This window comes from Vombatus ursinus, unplaced genomic scaffold (assembly GCF_900497805.2).
Source record: "Vombatus ursinus unplaced genomic scaffold, bare-nosed wombat genome assembly UNPS02014798.1, whole genome shotgun sequence".
Taxonomy (NCBI): Eukaryota; Metazoa; Chordata; class Mammalia; order Diprotodontia; family Vombatidae; genus Vombatus; species Vombatus ursinus.
In genome coordinates this window covers 4,117,379-4,130,598 of record NW_020954576.1, presented here as the reverse complement: position 1 = coordinate 4,130,598, position 13,220 = coordinate 4,117,379, and the positions used below count along the sequence as shown (strand labels likewise).

General features: G+C 37.5%; 1 protein-coding gene across 1 annotated transcript in view; it reads right to left on the bottom strand.

Moving 5' to 3' along the window:
* LOC114049502 (nuclear pore complex protein Nup133-like) overlaps positions 1 to 13,220 on the bottom strand; it is a 68,622-nt gene that overhangs the window by 8,741 nt on the left and 46,661 nt on the right. Inside the window, exons 18-23 of the mRNA XM_027870743.1 lie at positions 12,681 to 12,932; positions 12,140 to 12,273; positions 7,960 to 8,118; positions 6,850 to 6,985; positions 2,664 to 2,782; positions 2,028 to 2,108 (exon numbers count right to left, since the gene is read on the bottom strand). Coding sequence (XP_027726544.1) covers positions 2,028 to 2,108; positions 2,664 to 2,782; positions 6,850 to 6,985; positions 7,960 to 8,118; positions 12,140 to 12,273; positions 12,681 to 12,932 — 881 coding nt within the window. The remainder of the gene's footprint in view (positions 1 to 2,027; positions 2,109 to 2,663; positions 2,783 to 6,849; positions 6,986 to 7,959; positions 8,119 to 12,139; positions 12,274 to 12,680; positions 12,933 to 13,220) is intronic.

The following is a 13,220-nucleotide window of genomic DNA, read 5'->3' as shown; positions in this document are numbered from 1 at the left end:
CTCTAATTCCCCCTTTTTCTTTTCCTTCCTGCTTTCTATTGAGCAAAATGTATTTCTGGATATGTGTGTGTGTGTGTGTGTGTGTGTGTGCGCGCGCGCGCGTGTGCATGTGAGTGCATACATTTTTCCTTCCTACTTTAGGGGAGAGTGAGGTTCACATACGTGCTACTTCCCTATATCCTTTCTGAGTCTGTAGATGTCTACTTGTGCACCCTGATTACATGAGATATTTTTCACTATCCTCCCTTTCCTTTCCTTTTCCCTTCTCCCATGCATTTCTCTTCCCTTCTCTTTCCCTTCTTCTCTTAAGATATCAACACACAACAGAACCACTCTTAGGCAGGCCCTCTGTCCAAACAGATTCCATCAATGATCCCCGATGACCGGGTTCAAAGGGGACAGATGTATCACTTCCCTACACTTTAACGTAAGCAGTTATTATCTATTGGACAGTTCAAACTAGATGTTCCATAGGTATCTTAAACTCTACATGTTCAAAACAGAACTTACGTTTTCCCCATGCCAACTCCTCTCCACCTCAACTCTATCCTTTCTCCAGACTTTCCTAATTTTGTCAAGGGCACTGCCTTCTTCCTTCTAGTCACTTAGGCCTGCAACCTTGAAATCAAGCTTGACTCCTGCCTCACATTCCACCCACAGAGCCAAACGCTTGCCAAATCTTGTCATTTTATGTTCATTACATCTCTCAATTATATCCCTTTCTTTAAATGCACACAATTTCCCTACTAGGCCCTCATTTTCTCTTTCCTGAATTATTAAAATAGCTGAGTAATTGATGTCTTTGCTTCAAGCTTTCCCCCCCTCTAATCCACCTTCTACCTAGCTGCCAAAGTGATTTTCCTAAAGAATAGGTGTGACAATATAATACCTCTGCCCAATAAACTCCAGTTTACTAGACCTAGGAAGTCTCTATAAACTCTAGGACCAAATATAAACTCTGCTACTTGGCACCTAAAGCTCACCACAGTCTGGCCCCTTCTTAGTTTTCCATTCTTCTTACATATTACTCGCTTCTACACATTCTACTATCCAGGCAAACTGGCCTTGTTGCTGCTCTTCTCCTCACACACAACTCCATTTCCAATCTCTGAGCATTTGCACTGGCCATGCTCCACGCTTAGAATGCACTCCCTCCTCACTTCCACTTATTGGAATTCCTGATTTCCTTCAAATCTCACCTCTAATATCACCTTTTGAAGGAGAAATTTTCTGGTTCCCCTCAGCTACTAATGTCTCCCACCTCAGGGTTGTCTTATATGTGTTTTCTATGGTTTTATATATAACTATATAGGTGAGTGTTGTCTCTAGTAACAGAATGCAAGTGTTTGGAGGGGAGAGGGACTGTTTTACACTTGTCTCTCTTTATCCTCGCACATAATAAATGCATGTTGATTGAGCAAATGGATCAGGAAAATGAGAGAAGGTGTTACACTTGGCAAGAAGTTAGGCCATTTCTTCCTTAAAAACAGCACAAAACAAATCTCGGTGAAGATACAGAGCGATTTTGAATTGAATAATTGAGAAATTTGAGGAAATGTATAGAGATTACAGTGAATATTTAACTGAAATCCTTAGGGTCTATTCAAGAGAATGTTTTAGAGACTAGGGCATGTCCCAAAGCTTAGGCTCTGGAATTAGTACACATGAAGTATGTCAAGTAGTTGTTCCAAATGGAAGGATTTTTTTTTTTTGAGAATAAAGGAAGAAAATGACATCTATGTAGGATATAATAAGGAAGGGAACTGGTTCCAACTGAACAGTTTTCCTGAAGGGTTAGTACCAAACATTATTTATTTATTTATTTTTAACCTATGATAAAGCTTCCTGAAGAATTACCACCTAAATATTCCAATTTAATTGGTTAATTATTAGGTTCTCTTTTTCCCCCTTATATTTGTTCTCTTCTTCATAAAGTTAAAAGGTATGAAATTTGACATTAGTAAGGGATTTTAAAGGGATAGTCTTTTGTTGTGTATGATCTTTTCAACTGATTTTCCTCAACTTACCACATCAATGTATTCTAGCAAGTCTAGAGCTTTCTTGAAGTCATACTCATTGGCTCTTCTGTTTTCCTCACATATGTACAGCTATGGTAAAAAAAAAAAAAATGAGGTAGAGGATTATTTTTAGTGAGATCACAGGATAGATAACAGCTTATTCTTATCCCCAGAGTTTAGCATAGTGCCTGGTACAGAGTAGATGCTTCATATGTGTTTACTGAATTAATAGCTTTTAAGGGGACAGCTAGGTGGCGCATTGGATAGAGCACCAGCCCTGAAGTCAGGAGGGCCTGAGTTCAAATCCAGCCTCAGACCAAACACTTGACACTTACTAGCTGTGTGACCCTGGGCAAGTCACTTAACCCCAATTGCCTAAAAAAAAAATTAATAGCTTTTAAGAATCAGAAAGATCCATAGAAGGTCATCTAGTCCAACCCCCTCATTTTACAGATGAGGAACCCAGACAGGTTAAATGATTTGCTCAATGTGATCCAGGTGACATATAACAAAGCTGGGATCTGAACTAAGGTCTCTGACTCCAAGTCCAGCATTGTTCCCACTGTATCACAACGTCTCTCCACAGGGATTTCTGGGACAGTTAAGATATAAAGAAGTGGCTGTAAGACTGTGTAAAATACATACATTGATCAGCTGTGGTGCAGTCAGTACTGGCATCGTACTGAGATTAAACTGTTTCTCAGCTAGTAGCCGCTCAGGTAGGGTCTCCTGATGTAGCAGAAAGTGTTCTTGCTCAGACATTTCTAGTACACAAAGGAAAAAAGAAGAAATATCAATATAACTTCCAGGTCTGTTTTGTTGCAGCAAAAATTTGAATTTTTTTTTTAAAAGTAAGTTCAAAGACTCTCTTAGATATGTTACTGTATAATCTTATGTATGGTTTAATTAACATACAAAGTAGACAGAAACCTGGCCAAATGATATATTTCTAAAAGGCTTTTAGCACAGTACCTAGCACATAGGTACTATATAAAATACTTGTTCTCTTCCTTTCCCTTCATTTCCCCCTGGGCAACACCAAAGTTAGACTGTTGAAGGTAAGTGACAAACAGGCTAACAATTATCCCATATTCATGAATAGTGGTTTCTTTATAACACTGTCTACATGTTTTTGCCTTTTTTTTTCCCCTGAAAAAATGCTTTCCTCCAGTAAGGTTATTACAGCACAATTTCATTAAAGTGAGGAACCTTTTTATTTAAAAGTTTTTTTGTTTTTTGTTTGGTGAGGCAATCGGGGTTAAGTGACTTGCCCAGGGTCACACAGCTAGTGAGTATTATGTGTCTGAGGCCAGATTTGAACTCAGGTCCTTTTGACTCCAGGGCCAGTGCTCTATGTACCGCGTCACCGAGCTGCCCCCCTATTTAAAAGTTTTAAGAGAGATTTGCCCATGTTACCTAGGATGAGAATACAAAAAGATTATAACAAAATAACTGGAGCACAAATATTAAATATCAAAATATTACCATTAAAAGGTTTGGGAAATCAGAATATTGATTTATAGGTTACTAATTCTGACACCATTCTCATTACATGACAGAGTAAAGGATGGTGTTAAATTTAAGGGGATACACTAAGATGTCTAAAAACAAGAGAAAAAAGGAAAGAAACTGGAATAAGTATTCATTTAAATTCTTTAGGTTTTGAACACATTGTTAATTCCTGGCAGAGTCTGAAAAATCTGCTTCTTCTTTCATAGTATGAACTATGTCTACAGACTATATATACTTTAAAACAACTATGTCGGCCATTATGGCCAACATTTCTTTAAAATTATAAAGGACAGAATTTTAGAATTTCAATGAAGGATACAGATAAAATAATGTGGAAAACCACCACCAAGTTATAAATTGTGTAGGAATTTCTAATTATTTCAGAATAATGTTCATAATTGTGGTTATGATTTTAATTCATGAAATTTAATCCCAGTATGACGAATTAACAGCAAAGACTATTACATGCCTTTGCTTAATTATATTCTGGGAGTGTACTTTGTTGGAAAGTTGTCTTGAGTATCTGTTGGTTATTGTGTGTTGTAGTAAAGCAAACTATCAATAAAAATATTTTTTAAAAAATGTAATTATGGCATGGTAGAACAAAATGATACAGCTTTTTCTAAAAAAGATATTGAAGGGGTAGCTAGGAGGCGCAGTGGATAGAGCTCTGGTCTTGGAGTCAGGAGGACCCGAGTTCAAATGTGATCTCAGACACTTGACACTTACTAGCTAGGTGACCTTGGGTAAGCCACTTAACCCCAACTGCCTCACAAAAAAAAAAAAAAAAAAGATATTGAAATATTTCAAGAAAATTCAATTCAGCAAGCATTTATTAAATTACTACCACAAACAAAACACTCTGCTTGGCACTGAGGATAAAAAGAACCAAAAAAGCATCTTCCCTCAAGAAGTTTACATCCTATGAATGTAGCATATATATAATTAAGTATAATAAAAAGCAGGATGTGATGAGGACAAAGAAGAGATATAGATACAAAGAGGTCTAGGAATGTCTGAGGATGGGAGAGAGGGAAAGGCAATATTGAAGAGATGTCACCTGAGCTAAGTGTTGAAGAAACATAAAGGTTCTGAAAGGCTGAGGTGAGGAATGCACAATGGCTTGTGCCATTGATCAAGTCAAAGTAAAATGTTTTATTCTTGGAACACAGCAGGTCGTATGCCAAAGAGATCAAAGAAGAGGAAAGAGACCAAAATGTACATAAAGACCCGTAAAGTAAGGGGACATCCATCAACTGGGAAAGGCTAAACAAATTATGGTGTATGAGTATAATGGAATACTATTATTACACTGCAGAGATAACAAAAGGGATGGATTCAGAGAAACTTGGGAAGACTGTATGAATTGATGGAGTAAAGTTAACAGAACCAAAGTAACTTACATGATAACAGGAACAATGTGAAAAACAAAACAAAACAAAACAAAACTCTGAGAACTAAATACAACGACCAATAGACTCCTGAAGAAGAAGCAACGAAGAACCTGACAGAGAAGTGATGGACTCATGGGTACAATAAGACATACATATCTGAATATGCTCAATATGGGAATTTGTTTTGCTTGATTATGAACACTTGCTCCAAAGAGTTTGTTTTTCTTTTTTTTCCTCAATTGGGGTTTGGGAGGTAGGGAGGGAGAGTAGTAATAGGGTTTCAAAAAAAAAAAAAAAGAAAGAGTGGTATTGAAGCCTTTGTTAAATGCACTGTACAGAAGGAAGTAGTTAAGCAGGACAGCTCTGAAAATTACATGCAGAATTTATTATATATTTAAAAGGAAGAGCAAGATAAACATAATAGAAATTCATGTACAAGTCTTTTCCCGTTTTACTTGATATAAAAAAATAATCATTTTATTTAGACTTTAAGTTCAGTTAATATCTATTACATAAAGAAGTGAATAACTTTATTATAGTGAAATATTTAAACACTTGCAAATTATTCATTCTACATTGCAAGTAGTTGTTAGCATATCTGATTTATAAATGTGTTTAATCCACATGAATTTAAAATGTACTTGTGAATTTATTTTTCAATGATCAATAAGCTGCAGAACTTAAAATTAAGGACTGATATTTAAGATATATAGAAATAATCATACAATAAGTCTAAGGAAAAACATTTCCCTTAAAAGAAAGACTGATATGTACTGACTGGAATGCATACAATTCAATGATGGAAAACAGTCTCTTTACACTAACATAATTAACAAGCCTCGATTTAGCTCTTCCCATTCCTCCCCCCCCTTTACATTTAATCAGTTATGAAATTCTCTAGATTCTGCCTCCACATCTTTTATGACCATTACTACCTTTCTACTCATATTACCTCCTAGTTCAGGCCTTTACCTTTCACCTAGACTACAGTAATAGGCTCACCTGTCCCCCTTCCTCCAGTTTCTTTCTCCTTTCTAGTCACCCATCACAATACTGCCAAAACAATCCACCTGTGGTACAAGTATGATCATGCCATTTCCTTGTTCAGAAACCTTCAGTGGCCTGTGGGTTAAAACACAAGCTCCTAGCCTGACATTCAAGACCCTCTATCGTTTGGATTATTGCTACCAGGCCTACCTTCCTTCCCATTACTCACATCCATATGCCCTCACTTTAGACAAACTGTACTATCAGCTATTCCCCAAAGTTGATAACCCATCTCTTGACTCTACAAATTCACAGAAACCTTTGCAAGGCTGGGAATGGCTGCCCTCCTCATCTGTGTTTTTCAGAATCTTCCTTTTCCCTCAGGGTTCAGCTCAGGTGCCTCTCTCCATAAACAGACTTCCCAGATTTCCAAGCTCAAAGGGCTAGTTCCCTCCTCACATTTCCCAAGAGTACCTTGTCTGTCTCTTCTTTGCTCATATCACTGTTTTGTGTCATACTTATCTGTGTACAAGTCATATCCCTCCAAGAGAAAATGTGAGCTCCTCTGGGGCCAGAGAGATATCACACCCAGAATGTGCTTTCACAAGAATCCATGATCACAATACAATTGTTTTGATATTGATTTAAAATTTATATCCTGAGGCCAGCAGAGGGCCTCATACATAGTAGGGACAGAGACAAGAACTAGGACTGTGATTTCATTGGCAATGGAAGTTTCCTGTGCCAGTGCAGGTCAAAACTTTGTAGGGTCTTGGCAAAGGTCCTCCAGCCATTATGTGTCAGAAGCAAGACTTGAACCTGGGTCTTCCTGGCTCTGAGGACAGCTCCTTCTCCACTATGCCATGAGGCCTCTGTTAATAAATGCTGGTTGAATGACATTTATTAAATTGTCTCTTCTGCCCTTCAAAACATTTTACCTTCAATTTTTTCTTGAATTAAATCCTCTGAAAAATCTGAAGCTAATGCAGCTAATTTACTAAGGCCAAGAAGCGTTTTCTTTTTTGCAAAGTAACGAGTCTCTATATTTGCCAAGCCCAGAAGCGTTGTATGAGCCTAGAACAAACCAAAATATGAGAAAATATTAAGATAATGGGTAATTATTACTTTGAGGAAGCTGAAATAAAGAATGAAGAAAATTCAAATATACAACTTCTTTTTACTTTACACAGAATCATAGATTCAGATCTGGAAGGAACCTTAGAAGCCAAAAAGTCCAACTTCTTCAATTTACAGATGCAAAAACCTACATAACATGAGATTCAACTGCTTGTCAAGGACAAAAAGAATAAGCTTTTGAGGAAGGACGTGAACTCAGGTCTTCCTAACTAAAAGTTCAGTGACTTATCCATTTCATTACTACTGTCTCATTTGTATCACAATTTATGAAGAAAAGCACGCCTTTCTTACTAATCTGTGGAAAGTGAGGATCCTTCAAAGATACACACTCCACCATGGAAGAGCCAAGACTAGGACCTAGACCAGGGGTGGGGAACCTGCAGCTTTGAGGCCACATGAGGCCCTCTAGGTCCTTGGGTGCGGCCCTTTACAGAACGAATCCTTTTATTAAGGGGGTTTATTCTGTGAAGTTTGGATTCAGTCAAAGGGCCGAACTTTGAGGATTTAGAGGGCCACATGGGGCCTCAAGGCCACAGGGTCCCCATCCCTGATCTAGACTTTAGTATAGAATTTTACCAAACCTGTCCAAATATAAACTGGGATAGGAGTCTAATAATACAGTCACTATAAACCTGAGTAAACATGTTCTGATTTTTTTGGGTGGGTTTTGTGAGACAACTTTTTCTTCTCTTTGCCATCACAGAGCAGCTGTCAGTTGCCAGGGCAAGGCTGGAAGTCAGTTCTCTTGAACTCAAGAGAGAATATCTGGTAACCAACACCAATAAATCAAATAGATGAGACACCTAGAGCTTTTTTGTGAAAGGAGGTAAGTTATGAATTATTTATGTTGATATTTTTACAAGCAAAAATCAAAACTACATTTATTTGTTCTGTAAAAAAAACTTCTTTACCTTTTCAAAGTCTTGGCTATTGATTTCATGTAACCAGCTGAGGTGCTCATGGGCCTGCAAAAAATTTGTTAGCTGTCCATGCTGAGAAATGGGCTGTGATAATAATTTGCCACGCTTTCCCTTCTCCAAATACCAACGGAAGAGGAAATCTGAAAAATTCTATTAGGAATAAAGCCAAGAACACATTAACATATAGTAAGTACACTCTGATTAAAAAAGATATGTAATAATAAAATGCCATTTATTCTCAAGTCTTATTTGGTCCCCAAAATAGAAATATTCTAAAAATCAGTTTAATCTGTATGTTATAAAGGCACACAATGAGAGAGCTGAAGTTACTTTGGCAGTGATCCATGCTAATGTCTTCATTTGATAGGAGAAAATAAGGCCCTGAGAGGCTAAGGAACTTGCCTAAGGCCACAAAGTTGGCAGAAATGGCAAAGGCTAGGGCCTAGGACTTCTGACTCTTCATGCAGTTCTCTCTTCCATATATCCTACCAACTAACCAAAAGTGCTTAATTAAAACAAATGACCACGGAAAACAAGCAGAAAGGAAAAGTTTCTTAGAAACTGTAGATTATTTTGCCTAGTCAATGAAAGAAGTCCTGCACCTTTGAAAGTGTGTCCATCTTATTTTGTTAAGGAAGGTGGTTTTAAGAAGCAAAATTGTCATCTTTTATACACACATATGCTGGGGGGTGGCCATGGTGTGATGAAGAGCAAGTCAGGCCCAGAGCCAGTAAGAACGGGGCTCAAGTCCCCCTGAGCTATGAGGTTGCTTTGCAATTAAGACCACTGTACAAGGGGTCCTGGTAAAGGGAATTTCCTCACCAGAGGGTTCCTGAGACCAATGAAATCTATCAATCTATCTCCATTGTTGCATGTCTGTCTATATATATATATGCATCAAAATCACAAGATCATAGATCTAGAATTGGAAGGGTGTGTCAGAAGCTATTTAGTATTATCCCCTTCATTTTACAGAAGAAGAAACTGAAGCCCAGGAAGGGTAAGTGATTTGTCCAAGGCCACACACAGGGAGTAGATTCTTCAAAGAACACTGGTCCTCTGACAGCACAGCAGTGCTCTTTCCATTGTCCTATGCCACCTCCCTAACATAACAAATGATGGCAATGTTTATCCATTTGTATTAACTAAAAGGCTATCTGCTGCTCCAGCTATTTGGGAGCTTGACTCATTACATTCAAAACAAAACTCATGATCTCCTTCCCCTAAAACCAACATTTTAGCAAAATGTTCCTATTTTTGCTAAGGGTATCACCATCCTTCTAGTCATTCAACTCTGCAACCTTGGGATCATCTTCCAATTTTTCTTTCTCCACATTCAAGAAGGTGACAATTATTGCCAATTCTCCCACAAAATACTTGTATCTGTGCCTTTTCTAACACAGGCATCACCAAAGGTCAAACCCTCATTACCTCCCGACAGCTCGACTGTTACAACCTCCTAAATTTCAAGTCTCTCCTTCTCTAATCCATCCTTCACAGCCCCCAAAATAACCTTACAACATAAGTCAGATCATGTCTCTACCCTGCTCAAGAACCTTCAGTCGCTCCCTATTGCCTCAAAGATAAATGAATATAAATACAGTTGTTTGGCATTTAAAGAAATCCCTTTAGAACATCACTTCTAAATACTTTCCCAGGCTTATGTCACATAAATCTTTATCACAGTCTAAGTTCCAGTCAAAGTGTCCTACCTTAGTGATCTTTTCTACTCACTACTTCCTCCTGCCACTTTGTGCCTTTGTCCCCTCATTCCTAGAATGCACTTCCTCCTCACCTCTGGGTCTCAGAGTATGCTGATGAAATCCAAGTCAATCCAACCCAACAAGTATTTGTTAAGCACCTCCTATGCATAAGATACCAGCTCAGGAATACAAAGACAAAAGAGAAAAATCTCTTTTTTCAAAAAGCTTACATTTCACCAGAGGAAGATGACATGTCAACATGCTTACTTCAACATTCAACTCCCTCACTACCTCCTCCAGGGAGCTTTTCTCTTATTTCTCTAGTTGTTAATGCTCTTTCCCCCATCACATATGTATCTGAGTATGTGCTGTATCTTCATTCCTAAGCAAGTAGGTGGCTAGAGAGCAGGATTTGAAGTTGGAAGACCTGAATTCAAATCCTGCCTCACACACTAGCTGTGTGACCCTGGGCAAGTCACTTAAACACTGCATGCCTCAATTTCCTCACCTGTAAAATTGGGATAATAATGTCACATGCCTCCTAAGTCATTGTGAGGAAAAATAAGATAATATCTGTAAAGTGCTTTGCAAACCCTAAAGTACTATATAAATGCTAATTATTATTAATATTGTTTTTACTACACCCCACCCCCCAAAACTGCCTTGAGGACAGGGACTACTTTGTTTTATCTTTACAAACCCAGAGGCTAGCATTGTGCCTTGCAATAGGCTCTTAATAAATGAATGACTGATTGATTGATTTAGGGTAACTACTTTCAAACTTTTTTCCTGAACTTTTAGGGAGAAAAAGGTAAGCAGGGTGTTCCCTTGTGTTCTTGCTGCATCCCATGGAGAACTGGTTTTTCCATTTTCTACAGAAATTTAAAAATAAAAAGCAAAGCACAAAAAGCCTCTTCTCTCTGAAATGTCCAAGTTTAGGGGGCAAAATATCCCAAAAACCTCGGCAAATTTCAGCTATGGTTCCATTACAATGAAATGACCCCTCTGACTTATTTGATAATTCAAGACACTGTTAACAAAATGATCATTCACAATAATGCAACTTGCTATGGAACTGTCCAAGCTGTCAGAGCCAGCAGAGTCCTAGAAAGAAAAGAACATTAACTTAAGAGTCACCAGACCTGACTTGACCTCCAGGCCCTGTGTCTATGGGTAAGATACTTAACCTTACTCAGCCTAGGCTTCCTTGCCTGTAAAAGGGGATGATAGGTATTTTACAGAGCTCAACCACATCACTGACAGGAAAGCATTTTGTGAATCAAAAAGCACAATAAAAAGCAATTTATTCTTAGGGTCAAATATTTTCTTTGAGAGGAAAAGGGGTAAGGGAATAGGCATTTGGATTATTTACACAGAGCCTACTATATGTCAAGCACTCTTCGAAGCACTTTACAAATATTATCTTATTTGATCCTCACAACAACTCTGGGAGGTAGGTGCTGTTACTATCCTCATTATACAAACAAGGAAAACTGAGGCAGATAGAGGTTAAGTGACTTGTCCAGGGTCATACAGCTAGTCTGAGGCTGAATTCAAACCCAGGTCTTCCTGACTCCAGACCTTTTGCTCTGTCCACTCTGCCACCAGCTGCCTGGTGCAAGAGAAAGAGAACTTACATTGCAAAGATCATTTGGAGCTAGAAGACCTAGGTTCACTTGTCTGTTACTGAGCAACCTTGGGCATGTCCCTGAGCTTCTCTGGGTCTCATTTTCCTCTTCTATATAAAATGAAAGGGTTGGACCTTTCGACTTGACCTCTAAAGTTCCTTCTAGCAATTAACCAATGATGCTCTAAGTATCAAATTCATGAAGTTCAAATGAGATAATGCACATCAATCTAAAGCACCACACAAATGTAAACTACTACTATTATTTTCCCCTTTTAGGAATAAAGAGGGCAAACATTAAATAGAGATGCTGAGTTTTCTGAAAGCAGGGTACATGTGTATTTTTTTTTTTAGCAGTTCTTCTTTACAGAAGTTGTAATTTGCTAAACAAATTATAAGACAAATTGGAGAAAGTAATTCAGTTTTAAAATTAATAAGTAGACCTCATTAGCAAAGGGAAAAAAGATTAAAAGCAAATCATTTTCTTTTAATTCATTCTAAGTCTCTAAAATGAAGTACCAAGGATTAATATTAAGGGTTTGAGCATTGTTATGTAACTGGGAACTTCAGTGTCTCAAGATGTGACTAGGTTCCATGAACCAGTTAAATATAACTAGAACTGTTACAACAGGAAACCTTTAAGATGGTCAAATCTGAGAGAAGCAGGCTCTAAACTTGCCCTCTAAGCATCCTCTTATGCATATGCAGCTTCTTATATTCTGTACGTGTTCATGAATCACAATGACTTTTGCTATACTCATTTTCTTTCCAAACAAATATTAGATTTAAAATATTGAGGTTATGCTGTAAGATTCTCTGCCTAAATATTAAACTGTGTTACCTGATCAGCAAACTGAGTCATGTAACGCTGTAGTCTGGCTTGGTTATCAGTTTGCTCACACATCTGAACCAAGATATCAAAGTCACAGTATTTCTCTGCTAATGAAGCAGCCCACTGGTGCTGTCCAAGAGAAACTATGAAACCAAAAGGAAAAGAAAAAATGTATTAAGCAACTACTTACGTTAACTTAGAAAGAAAAGCATAATAAACTACACTATTTAGGTGGAAATACTTAAGTGAGTTCAGTACTTTCAGTGATTTCATCTTTGCAAAAAATTTATGTGAAAGTCCACCTTTAATCTATTTAAAAATTAAAATGTTAAGTAATGAGAAGTTTAGTTAGTGGATTTAATTTCATGCGCTATACAAACTTATGATAGATACAATCACTCCAATTACATTTGGAAAAGAGATTACTGTTGATTTGTGTTTAGTTTCAATTAGGGAAATTTCATTAAGTTGCAACTGATTTAACTAAAGAAATTTTACTAAACATGTAGCTTTCTCTTTGTATTTTCTGCAAATAAACAGGAGTACTTACGAAGAGGAGACAAGATATCTGCTCTTTTCTGAATGTACTCCATTTCCAGGTTGTTATACCTTTCTTGATCACTAGGTTTGTCCACAGACTTAAGCTGAGAAACATAACTATCCAAGTAAGAGTCAATTAGTGCTACAAGCTGCTCAGTTAGGATGTTTCTCAGATTGGTATCTACTTGAGGATAAACCACCTTCAGCACAATTCCATGTTGTCGAACTATTGCAGTTCGTATGCCAGCAGGGCCACTTGTTGCTGTAAAAACAAAGCGGAAAAAAAATTCAGAAGAAAAAAATTGCATCAGATACAAAACTAAATCGTCACATAAGTGTATAATCACTTACCTAAAATTTAAATAATTTAATTAACATTTCTGGAAGAGGCAGGCTTCAAAAAACATCACTCAAGGCCCAGCTTCTAACTATGTTTAGAGGTGATCTGCAAATTATTTTCATTGGCACTTTGTTCTCTGGGCAGTTTTCTTGCATTATTTCTTGCCTTATAGCGTACAGGTTTTTTGATTTGTAGTGTTTTGCTTGAAGA